Genomic DNA, 19,450 nt, shown 5'->3' with positions numbered 1-19,450 from the left:
TCTGATGGATAATGTTGGAGGCTTTCTGAGGTTGTTCATCAATGATTCTGTTGTGTACCAGAAGGCGTGACTCTAAAAGACTTGTGAAATGCAGAAAAACCTGCAGGGAGACATGCGGGGGATTGGTGTTTAGTGAAGGAAATGGCATTTGACTCAAAGCATTAATAAATCTAAAGTTTAGCACATAAATAGTTGAAACAAACCATTATTGTTTGAGTACATGAGTGCTGATCAGCAGAAATAATTATAACTGCTAAATATTTACTATTGTCGATCAGAAATGATTTAAAATGGAACAATAGAAGAGAACAATTTGTAGGTTAGTCAGGTGCAGATCTGAGATTAACTAAAAGTGTTAGAGCATGTAATTTACTCACTCAGGGGTGGATTCAAGCTTTGTGGGTTCATGGAGTAAACAGTTTTGGTACTTCAGAAACTATTTTCTAGGATAAAATGGCGTGCTGTGGATGACAAGATTTTAGAAAAAAAAAGTGTGAACATGTACCTGCTTGATGCTGTTGGCGACGAACACAAAGTAGACACAGCAGAAGCCAAGCTGGGTTATGCAGAGGAAGACATCAACAAGCCACCTGGATTAAAAACATGTCATTAGTACCTGTGCTGAGAGAAGGCTGTGCTGTGCCCACTGTATCACTAAGACTCACTTCAGTGCTGGACAGGTGCTGCACACTTTTTAACATTGCTGGCATTAGTTTAGCCAAGAGATGAAATTCGCACATTACACAAGTAACTTCCACACATTGTTTACAGTGTTACATGAACGTGCTCATATAGAAATGTCAACAACACATGGAAGTTACCTAACTTTGATGTCATATACAACAGAAATCAGTAAAATTGATATAACGTAAAGTGGGGTTACTTCGATCCACTTTTGGAGACTTTATCAAACATAATCATATAATGCATACTGGTTTTGTAAAATGAATTTTGGAAATGAGATTAGTCTATTCTGAAAGAATTTACAAAGCATATATCAACATACTAAGACACCAAAGATTTATATCTGATATTTTACAATGTTTTAATAATTGGAGCAAAGTAACCCCACAATATAAACATTATTTTAAGACAGGATAACAGCTTGAGACAATGTTACCCTCTTTAAAATTAGTTGTTATCTTACAAGATCATAGTAAATCAACATTTATGTAATTTTGGGAATGGAGGGACAAAAATAATAAAAATTCAGGGTAGTGCAACCTTTTTTTATTTGAAATGTAAAAAAGTAACAAACATGAACAAAGGTAGTGTTATTTTGTTATCAAAGAAAAGACCAGTGCTTCATTAGGTAAGATGGTGTGTCAAAATGTCATTGACTATGCCAGGAACATATTTTGCACAATTTTATCATCACCGACCAGCTCTGGCACTGGGAAAATACCTCTTTTGCTTAACCATCTTGAGGGGTTTATACCTTTGACTATATCATATCATTTATGAAAAAGTATATTTTTATTTACAGGCCACTTCCAGTTATCAAGAAATAGCATCATGATATTTATGGTTGCACCATAGTTGATAAAACTTTCAATAACACTAGGGTAATGTTTATTTTCATACAGAGTAACTACAAACACACTAATCTGCTTGCTTATTGGTTTCAGTTTCTCCCATGATTTTGATTGTCTCTTTTCCTTCTCTGTAGATGCTGCTAACACTTCATTTAATTTCTTCTATATGATTCCCCATCTTCCTCTGAACTTTCATCAAGAATTAGTTCTTCTAATGGGTCTTCAACAACAGAATAATGAAGCACTCTCAGGGTTTTCCTCTTTGTAAGTTGTTTACAATTACCAGGCAATGATTTAGAAACATTATGTGACATTTCAAGCAATTGTTCCACTTTTTATAAAATCCATGTGTTCTTTCAGATTTTCAATGCTGTAAACCGCTTATTGGTGAGATACTAGCTCCCATTTACACTTGTACCATACTCTAACAGCATTAATCTGTTATCAGTAGTCATTTTCAATGCAACAAGATTCATCCCAAGCTGAACAGGTCTAAAACAAAATAAGCTTCACAGACGCTTTTGACTGTACAGTGATATGTAACATGTTGAATACAAGTTTGTGGGTATAAGTTACTCAATAACTTATTTCCACATGTAAAAGTTTCTGGAGTGTTGACATCACAATGACAGTCATATGATAAATAATTGAAGCCCTGATGATGCTGTGCTTTGAAATGTGCGTTGGTAAAGTAAAAATCCTATCTAAAAGATGACATATTGACTTTATTATTAACATCTCCAACCTGGCTCATGATTTGATCCACATACAGATAAATAATATCTTATTAAGTGATGGTATTGTGCCATGGACAAAAATAGAACTGTGTTCTGAACCTGAAACATTTGCATGGTTAGAGCATGGATTCAAGGTGTGAGCCATCAATCAACAGTGCATTTCTGATCTGTTACACACTACTCATCACTCCATACTGCATGAGATGTGTATCTCTCAGCTCCTCACCATTCCACTTCATTGTCAACTTAGTGAACAAAAGTTTTTATTAATTGACATTGCAGAGACAATGGGCATGCAACCACAATGCATTATGAACTGTGGGTTTTGACGATAGAATTTTCTGAATATGTTGCTTTAGGATAGGGTCATTAGCTGGGATATCCCCAATCAGTTTACACAACATGTTCGCCAGCAGTATGGTCTGCTGAACTCAAAGACAACCACCTTTTTTTCACACCTAAGGAAAATCTATTTCATCATTAAGACTGATGTCTGGTGCTTACTATGAAGACAATCTTTAGCATTGATTTTTACATGTTCCTAACACTTCGTGAAAAACCTGCTTCAAATTGAGTGTACTAATCCCGGTCCAGCCATTCCGATTTAGGTGTTCTGTTTTCCTAACCATTTCATGTGAATACTGTGGTTATTCCCTCAAAAGATTCAATTTCCTACCCCCTCCTTATGCAGTTCAAAGCTGTCCATCATCCCTACTGTGATTGTGGACACGATGTTAAAGTATTATTTGGTAGTGTTGAAAGTAGGCAAGAAATCCTGCACACTGAAACACTGAGTCAAGGCATGAGTTCTGCTCAGTTGGTTAGACCGATGCCCACAAAAGACAAAGTTTGGATAGCATATTTTTAAATGTTTGAAAGTTTTGTGGTGTAAATTATGATGTGATTCTACACGTAGAAATCAGTGAGATAGGATTAATTTTGTGCCATTTGGCTCCAGATATATTTGGACTATTTTATTCATAAGAACTGACAAATAAGAAACTATATAAGTTTCTGGATAAAAGTTTAAGAGCGATTTCCTACCCCACTCCTGTTCAGGCTGGAGTTGTCCATCATTCATTTGTCTGTAATGCCTTTGTCATCTATGAGCCAAAAAGTATTTATTTTTCTGCTGCTGCCTGTCACATGTAATCATGAAAAATTTTTACTGAGTAAATGGGAGAATGCTATGAATTGTGTACCAAACCTTCTATGGTAAACATACTGATACAGCAATACATCATGCTGACATACACTACAGTCATTTCTTCAAGGAAGAGCGGTGCTAAAGTCACAGATTTCATATCACAACGTTCATATAGGAAACCTCTTAGAGGGTTGTTTCTGGATATTCAGTACCACTAAATTAACTCTTCATAATTTCTGAGGTTTAAATCCAATGAGACCAAATTTGACATTGGTCAAGGAAAGTTTCAAAGAATTTCAGTTGTGAGTGTTATGCCATATTGTTTAGCTTTTTGTCCTTGATGAACGAAACCAGATCATTACAATTTACTGTAGAAGCCTATAACTGCACGAATATAGATGTGTTTACACTACTTAGGAGAGAACGTGTATTACGGTCATAATTATATGTAGGCCTGTTGTGGCAGACAGCTACAGAATATAGCATTGTGGGATGTGGATAAATCCCAGCTTTATTGGCAAGTGGCAAGTGCTGTACCAATGAAATACTTCAAAATTATCAGTGTTTTTAATGATAAAACGCATCTGCCATTTGAAACTGAAGTAGTGATCCCCATGAAATTCCTGTAACCAATATCCATTTTAGATTGAAATTATATTGTGTAAATCTTGGAATCATCTAACATATTATTTCCGGATACTGCAGTGTTTTGTGTAATCAAATAGTAATACATATCATCTATAGCCTAACTCCTTTTACAGAATTGCATTCTGTAATTATATTCATGCATTATATATGATTAGTGAATGACATTAATGTTCATTCCTTGACTACCAGCTGCAACAAACAATCAAATGGCTTCCAATGGTAAACTGTTATCCGCTCCAAGCAAAAAAAAAAGTAAATTATCTGTGGATTGTCGTACCAACAATTACAGAATTTGAATCACTGAATTTATGTACAGTGCAATTGTACGATGAACAGAATCTACAGAATGTACAGCTTTAGTCCACAGCTTTAGTACACTTCGGAAAGTGTGTTGGAGATTTTGGATTTTAAAATGTTAGGCTTTCTAGGATATATAATATTAAGTTGTCTATTTTATCTGTTATCATGAAGTCATATATCAATAGTGTTGCTTGATGCTCAATACTACATGAAGGATGATGAATCAAATCGTAAGGTTGAATGAGTCACGTAGTAGCTGCAAACTTTGTTCTTGTTAATTTACAGAAAGAAAATAGCAATCACAGTCAAGTTTGCTGTTTTCTCCCAAGCACTTTGCATTATCACATGTGAGACCAAGACTTGCTGGATTTAAGAATGCTTTCAATCTCCTGTTTCTACAACTTGCTGCATTAAGTTTTTTTACCACCTGTTAGTTCTTACTTCTGTTAAGAGATAACAAACACTGCTTCCATTTTAGTCATGATGACAGTGTTTATTCCAATTCTGACTATTACTTCCTTGCCTTTTGGATGCCAAGTGTGTGCACTATTTGTATTGACTGGACTAATTTTGGTGGGCTTGCATACATATTTGAATCCAGATCGGGTCAAAATCTTAGCTTAACTTGTAAAACCAACATAACATATCCACAGAGAGACAACAATTTAGCCCCTCAATTTTTTAGTATTGTATCTTGGGCACAAGTCTACTTTGCCAGCCCATTATAATCTGTGTGCAATGTTTCTGCAGTATTCATAGTGAACAGATAAGAGCATAGTGAGTATTAGGGGTCTATCTTTTTGCTGATTTCTGTCACTTTCATAATGCTCTATGTTCTAGTTAGGCAAAAAGTTTTGATCTGTCTGCACATGGTTAAGGACTATGAGCTTATTTCTGGTTATGTAAATCCAATGTCATTGACTGAAATAGACAGGGAACTATCAGATCAGCACAAAATTGCAGTACTTCACAATAATTTCTCCCTTCTACATGTACACCTACATAGGTACAAGCCACTATATGGTGCGTGGCAGAGGGTACCCTGTACCAGTACCTGTCATTTCCTTCCATGTTCCACTCGCAAATAGAGGGGAGGAAAAACAACTGTCTGTATGCCTCCATATCAGCCCTAATTTCTTGTATCTTATCTTCATGATCCTTATACGCAATGCATGTTAGTGGCAGTCAGTTTCAAATGCCAGTTCTCAATAGTTTCTTGAAAAGAACACCACCTTCTCTCCAGGGATTCCCATTTGAGTTCCTGAAGCATCTCTGTAACTATACTGTACTGTGTACCCCTTCAGATCAGCTACAAATTTTACAGTCTCTATCATGATTTTATTCCTGCACATTTTAACGGAAAATTTAGCACTCTAGCAGTATATTGTGTGCTTTATATCGTTACTGGGTGTGTATATTCTGCAGGAAGTCAACAAACATTTGCAACAGTGATATCAAAATGCATTACGGTACTGGTCATTTTGTACATATATCTCTGTTGTCAAAATAGACCTTATGTAGCAGCCAGAAGTGCGGGCAATCTTTCTGAAAACTCAGTACTTATTGTTCTGTTGAGAGAAGTACCATTTTATATTTAGAGCACATGTCTTTGACACTGAGTGGCAACATAAATGCTGGTACACATTTCATTGGTTTATATACAAAATGTAAAACTGAATTTCGCTTTGGTCAGGAAGCAGGTAGATTTACACATTTTAATATCAATTTATACATAAGTGGTACTTGAGTAGTTCATTCGTACTTTTTATAGTTAGTAGCGGCATGTCTGAACAAACGAAGTCAACTTTGTGGAAGGTGCGTCTGCTTTGTGTGGGACACTTGATTTTACGAATTACACGTATTTTAAGATTTGGCTGATATAGTGGGTATACAGTTTACCGACTTCTGCTGCACTCTCGGCATCGTTTCCACAACGAAATGTTTGGATGAAATATAAGTGAAATAAATTTTCCGATCAGCGTGTTAGTGTCCGATCTCACTAGAATTTTGAAATGGTACAGCAGAACTGTCGCTAATTTTTGTACTAATTTCGAAATAGTTAATTTTGTTCTTCTCCAGAAACCTGAAATACCCGATATACTGAACGCTTGTTGAAGCAGAATCGAAAAGTATTTTCTTTTGCCTTCTAGCACACTTCGCGTCGGCAATGTTGCAGTTAGGCAAGATACGAAGTGTATAGGTCTAATGGTTCCTTTCCTGTAATTTCCGTTCAGCAAGCAGGCTTGATTAAAGAAAAAGCAGTTCACACAGAAAACGTAATTACAGTTTTTTCCTCGTCGCTATGACGAAAAATGCAGTCCGTTTTCCATCGCTGAGATATAATATGTTTCTTCCTTAATATTAATTTTCTCTCAACTGAGCTAATATGCAAGTCTTTTTTCATAAGGTTTCGAATCAACTGGGGAAAAAATTAATGATAATGTGTTGTTTTAAAAGAGCAGTATCTATGGGCCGTCGTGGAGCGCGCCTTCTCAGTATCTTTGGTAACAAAAGACTCGGCGGGCGAACCTCAGGCGGCCGAGGCGCTCGCTCGCCTCACGCGGAGGGAAAACCAATAATAACAATAATAATAATAACACGAACACTGACAAACAGAATTAAATTCTTCTGAAAGAATATTAACTACATTAAATAACAGTCTATTAAAGGCGTAGTGAAGTTACCCGTGACTGCGCCATCGGCGGGGGCACCAACTCTACGTGTCAACAAGTTGCGTCATTGCAAGTGTGAAGACATCTAGTCGGCACAGAGAGATTGATGCAGTTTGACGCCCAATTTGGATGGAGATCACTAGCTGATATTCAAAGCACTTACAGTGCAGCCTCTGAAATTAGGCCTACTGGTGCGTAAGCGGATGGGTTATTGCTATTATGTCTTCGGTAAAACTCTAGTTATCGGTAATCTACTATTGCTAAGGCGGAAGTACCTGCCTGGACGAAAAATGAAACGACAAAGATCAGTTTCTAAGGAACTATTTGAGATGGCGTCTTAGTGCGCTACTACTTTTCGATCTTGAACAGCGTCATTACTGTCTGATGTAATAAGGAACAAAATCCAATAATTAATCGCCAGTGGACGAACAGTTCACTACGGATGTGCAAATGCGGTCCACCGCAAAATGCCTCGTTCGAGGTATGGCAACAAAGAAATGAGGCTGATTCTGCAGATTCATAATTTATCAAATGTGTCCATACATCATTTTGAGTCCACACACTCGTACATCCGTTTTTTTTTTTTTTTTTTTTTTTTTTTTTTTTTTTTTTTTTTACAGCATTCCTGTATGTATAGTTTCCTGTGGCAATGAAGTTATGGTGTAATGCACAGTTGATGGCAAAGTCATTACACAGGTGGTTCACGAGTTCTTAATGGGAAAGGTTGGGAAAGGGAATTGGTCATGTGCTTTCCAAAGGCACCGTCCTAGCATTTGCCGTAAGTGATTTAGGGAAACTACGGTAAATCTAAATCTGAATAGTTAATCACTCTATTTGAGAATGTGGATGAAGTTATCTTATTAAACGTTATCATTAAGGCACTCCCTTCATTGAATACTAATGTAATATTAGAAGAATTCTAGGAAAGTGAAGCACATATGTACAGCAAATGCATGCAAGACGCTAGTGCGACCATTTCTAGAGTTTTGTTCCGGGTTTGGGAGGCCTTATCAAGTAGGCTTGACAAGAGACATTGAATGAATTCAGAGACGCGCTGATCTTCTCAGAGCTGAAACAAAAGTGTAACAGAAATGCATGAAGGACTTCAATTGGTATTTATGGAAGAAAAGTGATTTGGTTCCCGTGAAATCGTTTCTCATGACATCTTGTTGAGTAAACGTAGAGAATCTGTATTCGAAGAACACTGCGCGACAGTTCTGCCACCAGCATCATAAATCTCTCATAAAGCTCATGGAAATAAGAGAGATTAGAGCGAGTAAAGAGGCATACGAACAGTCATTTTTCCCTCGCTCATTATGCGATGCGAATGGAATAGGACAGAGGAAGGCAGTATTGGTTCAGTGGCTTGCGAGGTATAGATGTAGTTGCAGATGTAATTGATCAATTAATACTTAATCCCTCAGGTTCTAGACAATATGGAAGGCTTTTTTTTCTATGTAAGTTTGGGTGCCGAGGTTCTTTGTATTTGTAACGAATTCGGCTTCTGATTGCAAGACCTACTGCGTTTTTTAAAGCTATATGGACCCTCTCTACCTCATGGCATAAAGGACTTCATAAAAAAGCAGCAATGGACTGATTGTATTTGCAATTGTAGGAAGTGTGTGTAGCTCTTAGAGATCGTTTGGTGCTCCACTTCTCCATTCCACGTTCCGGAAAAAAAAAAAAAAGAAGAAGAAGAAGACTAGCACTGAGATGTGGGATCTAAATATTTTGTAATACTTACCTAATGTTCCCCGACAGTTGAATTAGAGCTTGCAGCATGAGACTCATGGTAATAAGGTTAGTGTCGTTTAATTTAGTTCGGCAAGATTACTCACCCGTTTTGTGTAATCAGGGAATGCTTATGTCATGTAGCTCTCCACTAACAAAATACACGATGCCGTCAGCTCGTCGCGCCACATGGCTACAACTTTTTTCGGAACAGTCACAACAGACATTAAGAAGAGCCAAGGAAGAGACAACATGTTCTGAAGCACACACTCGCCAACTTTCCGTTGCACTGCATTGCTGTTACGTAGCTTTCTTGCGTCAATGCAAAAATGAACTAAAATCTGATCGAGGACATTATAGTAAGATTTCGCAAACATCGGGCATACTAGCTATTACAGTCACGTAAATGGCTCATATCACTGTTTCTAGGTTACACTTTTAAACATGGAGTTTCTCAAAAGAGATTATTAATAAAGATTGTGGCGACGACTATTTCTTACACTTATCCGTGTGGGCTGTACGACGACCGATGTACAAAGTTTCAGAAACTTTATCACACGCAGAGAATCTGATGCTTCATGTGAGAAAAGCAAATTCTTCGCAGACACATGCAGGAATACATTCTGTAGGACGTAGCAGTAGACTTATATAGCTATATCAGATGGAGCGTATAGGAGGAACTGCCTGTGACTTGAATTTTTACAAGTACTTATCCATTATCCACTTCGTAACAGCGATTTTTTCTGAGCGCATACTGAAGGAGGTATTTGTTTCTCAGAGTAATGTTCTGGCGACAGAAAGGGCATCCGGCCATCCCTTAAATTAACCATGCGAAATTCACTAATAACCATGCCGATCCTGCGCTGATGCGGGACACAGGCACAAGAAAACAAGAAAATTCCGAGATATAAGACCCAGACGGCGCTCTGATGAACTATGGGTGGATGACATTAGAAAACATGCAAGACAAACATGGATGCATGTAGATGAAGACCGCCAGTGCACATCCAAGTTTTGAGATGGCCTTTGTCCGACAGCAGTTGACAAATGTCTGGTGATGTCACTTATCATTTGTGCAGTTAACTTTCTCAGCGCCCCCTTTGTGAGTCTAAGTAATTCGCTTAATGTCACCGATACAAGCTTTTGTGTTCAAAGAGGGATGCAATAACTGAAAAATAAATCTGAGGATTAAGGAAAATAACAAGTGGTTGGTCGCAAACTGCACAACCTTGTATTCAATATGTGGAAACACACTGTCATGCTAAAGTAACTGCCGACCTTGTCCTAGAATCATGTTCTCAACTTTCCATGTTGGGAAGACTTGTGAGTCATACCAACCTTAGATATTCTGACCAACCGTTTCAATGGACGCCGGTCCGTCATGTTTCACCGCGCACCTGATTATCCGTTCCTTTGCTTTACAAATTATTCGCCGCGCTATTCGACAGTTATTACGGTAGTTTCACGTTTCTGCCTGAACGATGTTACAAGTGGGACGATTTTCCAAATCTGGATAATAAATCACCATTTAAAAAACGGTACCATCTCTCCATTTGACAAGAAATGTAAAGTCTAACAAAAACGATTCCTTATATACCGCCTACAGCTGTTTATCGATATCCAGCTTCCAAAATCCCCACATAATGCTGTATGGTTTCTTGGTGAGTCGCATCTACGACTGTTTCCGGTTGCCAAACGTTGAAGTAACCAGTTCAGCACATATTTTCACAGACTTGTGACATCTTTCATGTTCAAAAATTAGGTATCGCGTCTTCATATCAAATATGGAATCAGAAAAAAAATGTACAAGTTCAATGGTTCAAATGACTCTGACCACTATGGGACTTAACTTCTGAGGTCATCAGTCCCCTAGAACTTAGAACTACTTAAACCTAACTAACCTAAGGACATCACACACATCCATGCCCGAGGCAGGATTCGAACCTGCGACCGTAGCGATTCCAGACTGTAGATCCTAGAACCGCTCGGCCACCCCAGCCGGCAAAGGACGAGTGCTAGGACGACTTACGCTCTTAACGTTTATAGATAGTTCATTTATAGGGTTTGACGAATGAGTCTGTGGGTATCAAACTGTGTGTCATAAATGGCCTTATCTTTTAATTGCATTGACTTACAAGCTTATATTTTTCGCACCGCCAAGGGGCCGTAGACGTTAGTATTTGACACAAATTTCAACTTGATACCTCTACCCGCTCCTGAGAAAAAAGGGTCTTAGCAGACGGACAGCAAAGTGATCCAATACTGAGGTACAGAACCCTAAAAATGCCATCAAATCAGTCACAACATAGGAACATAGCATAAACCGCTGTATGATAATACTACAATGAGATAAGAGTGGCGAACGGGGGTCTTTACCCCTACTTGAAACTGAACAAGGTTACTGTCGAAGTGAGCACGAAATTTTTTCGAAAGATTGATATCGTAAACGACTAAGAGAAGCAGTTTCAGCATTCAGTGCTAAGAGGACAAGTTTAGACTACAAATCCAAATACCTGGGGGATTGAAATCTAAGACTGCCCCACATTTTTTTCTGTTACATTTCAGTTCTTTCATCACCATGGTTCATACTATTATATACTGCCGTATATCTTGTAACTGTCACCAAGAAACTGTGAAATTTTTAAGGAACAACAATAGGCTAGTGCTAAGTCATCCTAGGAAATCTCGTTTCTTGGCAACATCAGAAATGGAACGCAGCACTCCCGTCCAAACCTTCTCCACAGAAGATAAAATGAGGAGGAATGTCATAGGTCAGTCTGCTGTTGGCATTTGTGAGCATTAGATCAAAAGAAGAAGGCTAGACAAAGATTCATGAAGGGTAATTATGGGGAAAACACGGAAAACTCTAATCGCAATGTACGGTTACTTGAAATCATGAATTCTAGTTGTTATCAGTTCAATTTCTCAGTATGACTAGGAGATGGAATGCTACGCCATAGTGGACAGATGATAGTGAAATATTTGAGGAAACATACCGATGTTCTCAGTACTACTCTCCCACTTACGTTAGAGACGTACAGTCTGTTGCCACAAACGAGTCTCTTCTTAACCTCCTAAGAGCCTCTTAGCGATAGTTTTTAGAAACTGACTTGAAGTATCTTGAATGCGACGCTGACACAAAAACAGAGCAGCTGATAATACGTGACAAAATTATAAGCAGACGACATCTGAAGTATCCGTACGCGAGACAACAAGCGCAAACACGAGAAGCAGAGCTACCTCGCGTGCGAACGATTTTAGATGGAATCAGGTTTTTGCTCCGCGGACTTCATAGGAAACATCGAGAGAAAAGTGAAGTCTACGGCAGACCAACTTCTGAAAATTTTAAAATGAGACATAATGATTTTGAATTGTACGTCTTCCGAATGATGGGGTTTTCAAGCCATCTGATGCGACTTGTCACCCACTTGAGAGTATTAATCTGACCCAATAAAAATGCCAAGTGATGAGGCTGCCAAGCGTAGGATTTTTCTTGGCATTCTCAAAAATTTACGTGTAAAACGCAATATAAAACTATTTTAAAGAGATAATTTTGTTTCAGCTTGGCAAAGCAGGGACTTCAGCACCAAAGGCTTCCGCCGAATTGATCAGAGAATGCAGTGACGGTTGGGGATAAACAAGCCTATTACAGCTAACAAATATGAGAAAAAAATTATCGAGTCAGACTCAGGTGTTGCCCATAGCAGACAACAGGATTAGCAACTGCTTTGGCTCTTATATTGGTGTAGATAATGCGGTGCGTTCGACCTAGAAAAGAACGACTGACCACGAGTCTTTTATATTTGGGATCAGATCGCAATTCAGAGCTTTACTTGGAGGGATGGCCGTAAACTTTATTACAGTAACAACCAGTTAAAAGTGGAAGTTGCAGATGAAATTGTCACAGTTGTTTTTTCCTCTCGTCACCACAGTAGACTGGAGCGGCAGGGAAAAGACGGTGCTAATGTTAGCGTGTTGAAGCGGATTGTGAGACGTTGTCGGACCTTACCTTGCGAAGCGGGCGTACTTCCGCAAACGCAGCGGGCCAGCCTGGAAGCACAACTCCACAGTCTCGGCGAAGGCAGGCTGCCGGGGCAGCTTCATGCGTTCTCCCATCTCTCGCGACGCGGTCATCTGCAAACAAACAAATGAAATACGTCAGCTCAAGGATCGGCGTTTATTAAAATCGCTTGGAAATATACTAGAGCGATTAAAGCAATACGAGAACAAAAGCTGCTTCAGTACTGCATGAGAAAAGTGCATATGTACGAGAAATTCCTTTACTGAGGCACGTACCGAGAATACATTTTTGGATCCATCATACCGAGCGCGGTCGTGTTGTGTGCAAGACGCTTCTGCATCTAAATTAAAACCCTCGGCCGGCAAAAAGATAGAGATTTCTACCAATCACACTATTTTTTCTAAGCCTTTACAAACTTCACAAAATTTAGCGATCGTGACTTCTTGGTTCAAAATTTTAGGCAATATTTACAACACTTCCCGTTATCCGATTAAACACCGAGTTTCTAACATTAATGGGAAAGCGATGCGGTGTGTTTATCTCCGTACAGTCCTGGCAGAATTGGATTGCCACAGACTAACATTCAAATCGGCGGTGGTCTGACTTGCAGTAGACAGTTGATCGCCCCGTGGAGATGACGTGAAGTCCGTCCATGAAACACGTGTGGTCGTCCTGTGCGGTGGTTTACGTCTGCGGAAACGTTGTCTCTGCGATACTGAAAATCCACGTTAGACACTGCCGACCTCGGAAGCCGAAATTCTCGTGTAATCCTGAATAACCACCTTTTGCACCGGGAAACGCTGCGAGACGCGCAGGAAGAGAGTCATTGTGGTTTTGAAAGAAACTGATAGGGATATGGAGCCATGCAGACTTCAGTGCGCTAGATTTCTTGTTTGAGAATCCGTTGTGCGAACAGCTCGATCGAGTAGATTCGTGACTGGCTTTAAATACCGGAAGGTTGGTTCAAAAATGTGTGTATTCCTATGGGACCAAACTGCTGAGGTCGTCGGTCCCTAGACTTGCACACTACGTAAACTAACTTATGCCAAGAACACGACATAATCCATGCCCCGAGGGAGGACTCGAACCTCCGGCGGGAGGGCCGTGCAATCCGTGACGTGGCGCCTCAAATAGCGCGCGGCGGAGTTTGGTGGCCGGAGAAGTGCGGTGTACTCATTCTGGTGCTCTTCGAACTACGCACGTATATTGCGAGCTGTGTGACACGTTGCATTGTCCGGCTGGTAGATGCCCTCTTGCCGAAGAAAAACAAGTTGCAAGCAGGAGTGGACATGGTCCCCAAGGATAGATGCTTACTTGTGTTGATCCATGTGCTACATTTCCATCTACATACATACTCCGCAATCCACCATGCGGTGCGTGGCGGAGGGTACCTCGTACCACAACTAGCAACTTCTCTCCTTGTTCCACTCCCAAACATAACGAGGGAAAAATGACTGCCTATATGTCTCTGTACGAGGCTCTCTTATCTTGTCTTTGTGGTCTTTCCGCGAAATGTAAGTTGGCGGCAGTAAAATTGTACTGCAGTCAGTCTCAAATGCTGGTTCTCTAAATTTCCTCTGTAGCGATTCACGAAAAGAACGCCTCCTTTCCTCTAGAGTATCTCACCCGAGTTCCTGAAGCATTTCCGCAACATTCGCGTGATGATCAAACCTACCAGTAACAAATCTAGCAGCCCGCCTCTGAACTGCTTCCATGTCCTCCCTCAATCCGACCTGATAGGGATCCCAAACGCTCTAGCAGTACTCAAGAATAGGACGTATTAGTGTTTTATAAGCGGTCTCCTTTACAGATGAACCACATCTTCCCAAAATTCTACCAATGAACCGAAGACGACTATCCGCCTTCCTCACAACTGTCATCACATGCTTGTCCCACTTCATATCGTTCTGCAATGTTATGCCCAAATATTTAATCGACGTGACTGTGTCAAGCTCTACACTATTAATGGAGTATTCAAACACTACTGGATTCTTCTTCCTATCAATCTGCATTAATTTACATTTATCTATATTTAGAGTTAGCTGCCATTCTTTACACTAATCACAAATCCTGTCCAAGTCATCTTGTATTCTCCTACAGTCACTCAACGACGGCACCTTCCCGTACGCCACAGCATCATCAGCAAACAGCCGCACATTGCTATCCACCCTATCCAAAAGATCATTTATGTAGATAGAAAACAACAGCGGACCTACCACACTTCCCTGGGGTACTCCAGATGATACCCTCACCTCCGATGAACACTCACCATCGAGGTCAACGTACTGGGTTCTGTTACTTTAGAAGTCTCCGAGCCACTCACCTTTCGGAATTACGAGATCACCCAGAGAATGCCACGAAATATTCCCCAGACTATAACACTCCATTCTCAGGGCTGGACCCTTTTCTTTCAGACGTTTCACACCGTACACACTAACGGCCATCTGTTCGATGGAGTATAAAACGTGATTCATCTGAAAAGGCCACCCATCGCCGCTCAGTGGACGTCATTTGCGGTATTGGCGCGTGAAATCCAGCCTTCGTCGCCGATGAACAGCAGTCAACGTGGGTGGATGAACCATGCGACTGCTACGAAGGCCCATACGAAGCAACGTTCGCTGAGCTTTTGGTTCATGTGGACAGTCAGTTGCTCAGGCGTTACCCGTCTATTCGTTCGTGCACATCCCCGCAGCCGTTGTTCACCCCTGCCGTCTACGGTCTGCGTGGTGTACCGCAGCTGCTTCGGTATCGGTTTTGGATTGCGCCATTTTGTCATGCACGGTATACTTAACCACGGCGGCATGCGAACTGTTTACAAACTTCGCCGTTTCTGAGATGCTTCCACCCTCGACTCTAAAGCCAGTGATCACGCCTTTTTCGATGTCAGATCAATCGCTCCGTTCCCTTATTACAACACGACTACACTGTTTCCTCGTCTCACCGATACGTTTTATGTGCCCTCCACTGCTAGTGCTGCCACCTGTCGTCTGAAAGTGTTATTGCACGTTGACACCGAACACAGGCGGTGGTCACATTAATGTGGCTGGACCATTACGACATATGCGTCTTGCGTCTATTATCACCACACGTTCAAAGACTGTGTACTCGCGACGTAGTGACATGTTCACTACATGTGTATACGACGCATGTTACTCTGATACCGTGTCTATACTCGCATCATACCCTACATCTAGTCGAAATATGCGGGTGTCATATGCGCATACACGACGCATCTTTACAAGGGACAACCCTTCCGTTGACCTTTGGCCATATTTACTTCGTACACATTTATGAAGTTGATGTCAGTGCAGTATTACACTCACACAGAAATTTAAAACTGTAATATTTCCTGGCCCAATTTTATTCAAAGTCGATGTCTGTTTCCACAGCGCCGTATCACGAAGTTCTGAGCATTTGAAAATAAAAACTCATTTTCTACATCTACATGGATACTGTGCAAATCACATTTAAGTGCCTGGCCGAGGGTTCATCGAACCATCTTCATAATTCTCTATTATTCCAATCTCGGCCGGCCGGTTTGGCCGAGCGGCTCTAGGCGCTACAGTTGGAGCCGTGCGACCGTTACGGTCGCACGTTCGAATCCTACCTAGGGCATGGATGTGTGTGCTGTCCATAGGTTAGTTAGGTTTAAGCAGTTCTACGTTCTGGGGGACTGATGACCTCCGATGTTAAGTACCATAGTACTCAGATTCCAATCTCGTACAGCGCGCGGGAAGGATGAGCACCTATATTTTTCCATACGAGCTCTCATTTCCCTTATATTATCTTGGTGATCGTTCCTCCCTAGGTAAGTCGGTGTCAGCAAAATATTTTCGCATTCGGAGGAGAAAGTTGATGATTGGAATTTCGTGAGAAGATTCCGTCGTTCTTTTAATGATGTCCATCCCAAATCCTGTATCATTTCTGTGATACTCTCTCCCATATTTCGCGATGTTTTTAAAAATGTCACTGACACGAATTGTCGCAGGTCGTAGACTTTAAAAACCGCGTTTCCACGATCTAAGAGTACAGTACTCGATGCGATAATAAACAAATGAGCGGCGTGATGCAGCTTTTTATTCCAAAGGGCTCGTATTGGAGAGGAGATGGTTTCAGATGTCCATGTGGCCAGATTGATCTAAATTTTCAGTGGTTTCTCTAAATGGCAAAAGCGGTGTTTGTTGTTCAACAAGACCACTGTTAGATTCTCTTCTCATACCTACGCAATCTGAGTTTGTGCTCAAATCCAAATATTTCGGTTTTGATGGGATTCTTATCTTTTCTTTGACAACAGATCTGCTAGGTGTAACAATAATGAGACATCCACGGCCACTCCTTGACTATTACCTGTTCGTCCCCGTCGAACCTGGGTACTTTTGTACCAACGTCTGAAAGGCTTTCCTTAGACCAAAGGGGCGAAATATACCAGCAATGATCAGGGAGAGACTCTTAGAAGTTGCCGCGGCAAGTACACACAAACTCCGGCTGTGGGCTTGACTCCAGCCGCCATGGACAGTGGAAGAAGAATAATTGTCAACATTAGCTACTCGACTTGGCCAAACGTCAGAAAAACCGCTAAACGACCGTCAACCCAAATGGCAACACGTCGGGCCAGCTGCGTATTGAAACACTGTTTAAGGGCTCAGAGCTTGGATCGGCTACTTACCAGTATGTGCTGACTGTGGACGCAGATGAAACCCAGGACGATGGTGCCAATTGTTCCCAAGACCAGACCAGCGTTCTTAAAAGCGTCACCCATGGCGAACATTCCTGAACCGATCTCGCCCTTGAGAAGATGGATCAAAGACTCCAGGTACCTGCACATATCCAATGCACCCGCATTAACCCTTTCTGGCACTTAAACTAACACGTCTGGATCTGAAAGAAATGGTTAGGAGAACACAAGACAAGAAACAATGCCAATAAAAGAGCAATGCCTTTGACTGTTACAGATTATTGTGGGTGGAAAAAATTCTTATGGAAATCAAATAATGTCTTCACAAGGAAGATCATGCGTGCAGCGATAGTAGACAATTATTGTAGCAAAGTACTGAAGGAGAACAGTGACACGAAATGTACATTTTTGTCTGACATTTAGCATGCAGATACAAAGAAGAAAAATCATTTCGTTTAGAGTCAATGTCCACATTTTTCGATATTCTTGTTTCAGATTGTGATATATACCTATCACTAGTGTAGTGTTTGCCTGTCAGTAGCTTTTGAGGTTTTGTAGAAAGCACTGCAGTGAATACTTCCAGTGTTTACTATTTGTTACTCATTCTGTGTGAACAGAGACATTAACAAATAAATAGTTTCCGTCTGTTTCAACTAATGTAATATTTTACTTGTTCCCAACAGCGACGGATATATACATTATTCGTACGCGTAGTGCAGAGAAAAATATTCTTAAGTGGCCCACAGATGATCCAAAATATTCTGCAGTTACGACATGCGACGTTATCGATGCTTCCCCCAAACATTTCAGTGATCTCTGAATTTCGTTCACTATAATATTTGCGATTATTGTAGAAGGTAAGACTCTCATTGAAAAAGTGCACAGAGATAATAACAGTTCTGATGTTATTTTTGCATGATTCTGCGATTTTATATGCTGACTTTACTTGTACAAATCCCTCGCTTTCCTTCTCTGATCGGTTCTACTTTTCGTTTCTAATCGGCATGTCATCAGCAGCACGTTTTCTGTGTGTCTCATAAAATCATCAAAGCGTAACAGTGACATTACTAACCTACCTCTGCTCTGCAATACACAATTAAGTGCCTTACAGAGGGTTCATCTAACCACCTTCAAGCTATTTGTCTACCGTTCCACTCTCGAACGTGGCGCAGAAGAAATGAGCACTTAAATATTTCTGTACGAGCTGGTCTTTGGCAACGACAACTTATATTCTTCCGTTAATCGCCAGACTCTGGCAAGGAAATATACACAGATGAGCTAAAACATTACGACCAATGCCCACAGCGAGACTGATGCCACTTGATGGCGTTGCAAGCACATCGAATAGATACAGATAGCATATTTGTGGAGCAGAAACGCAGGGAGAAACAATGTAGAGACAATACGGGCCACAAATGGGGAAATCCAGTGACATAAGCGTCTATGACAAAGGGCAGGATGTTTGACCCGGCGCCTAGGAACAAGCATCACGAAAACGGCGAAACTGGTCGGTTGCTTGCGTGCTGCTGTCTTGAGTATCTGTGGAAAGTGGTCGGAAGACCGTGAAACCGCGAGTAGGAGACAAGCTGTCGGGCGTCGACACTTCATCACAGGTGACCTGCCTGCTCGTAAGACAGGATAGGTGGTGATCTGTGGCTAATCTGACGACATAGTGCAAATGCTGGTTCAGAGGCACAAGCGTTTTGCAGCACGCTGTTCAGCTCACACCGTTGAAGTGGGTCTCCACAGCAGGCGACATCTACAGTATATGTTCCCATACTGACTCAACAACATCGCCAATTGATTGTAGTGGGCACCGGATCACGGAGATTGAACCTTCGATCAATGGAAACGTGTCGCCCAGTCGGATGAACCACGTTTGTTGTTACATCAGGTCGTGTCCGGATAAGCCGCCATTCAAGCGAACGGTTACTCAAAACGTGCACCGCTCCACGAAAGCAGGCTGTTAGGGACAGTGCTGTAC

General features: G+C 40.9%; 1 protein-coding gene across 3 annotated transcripts in view; it reads right to left on the bottom strand.

Moving 5' to 3' along the window:
• Window positions 1-19,450, bottom strand: part of LOC126266686 (proton-coupled amino acid transporter-like protein CG1139) — a 139,135-nt gene that overhangs the window by 17,242 nt on the left and 102,443 nt on the right. For all 3 annotated transcript variants that reach the window (XM_049971114.1, XM_049971116.1, XM_049971115.1), the window contains exons 4-6: window positions 17,458-17,608; window positions 12,780-12,904; window positions 506-590 (exon numbers count right to left, since the gene is read on the bottom strand). In XM_049971114.1, coding sequence (XP_049827071.1) covers window positions 506-590; window positions 12,780-12,904; window positions 17,458-17,608 — 361 coding nt within the window. The remainder of the gene's footprint in view (window positions 1-505; window positions 591-12,779; window positions 12,905-17,457; window positions 17,609-19,450) is intronic.

The sequence above is a fragment of the Schistocerca gregaria genome, chromosome 4, assembly GCF_023897955.1.
Source record: "Schistocerca gregaria isolate iqSchGreg1 chromosome 4, iqSchGreg1.2, whole genome shotgun sequence".
Taxonomy (NCBI): domain Eukaryota; kingdom Metazoa; phylum Arthropoda; class Insecta; order Orthoptera; family Acrididae; genus Schistocerca; species Schistocerca gregaria.
This window is presented reverse-complemented; position numbering and strand designations above follow the sequence as displayed.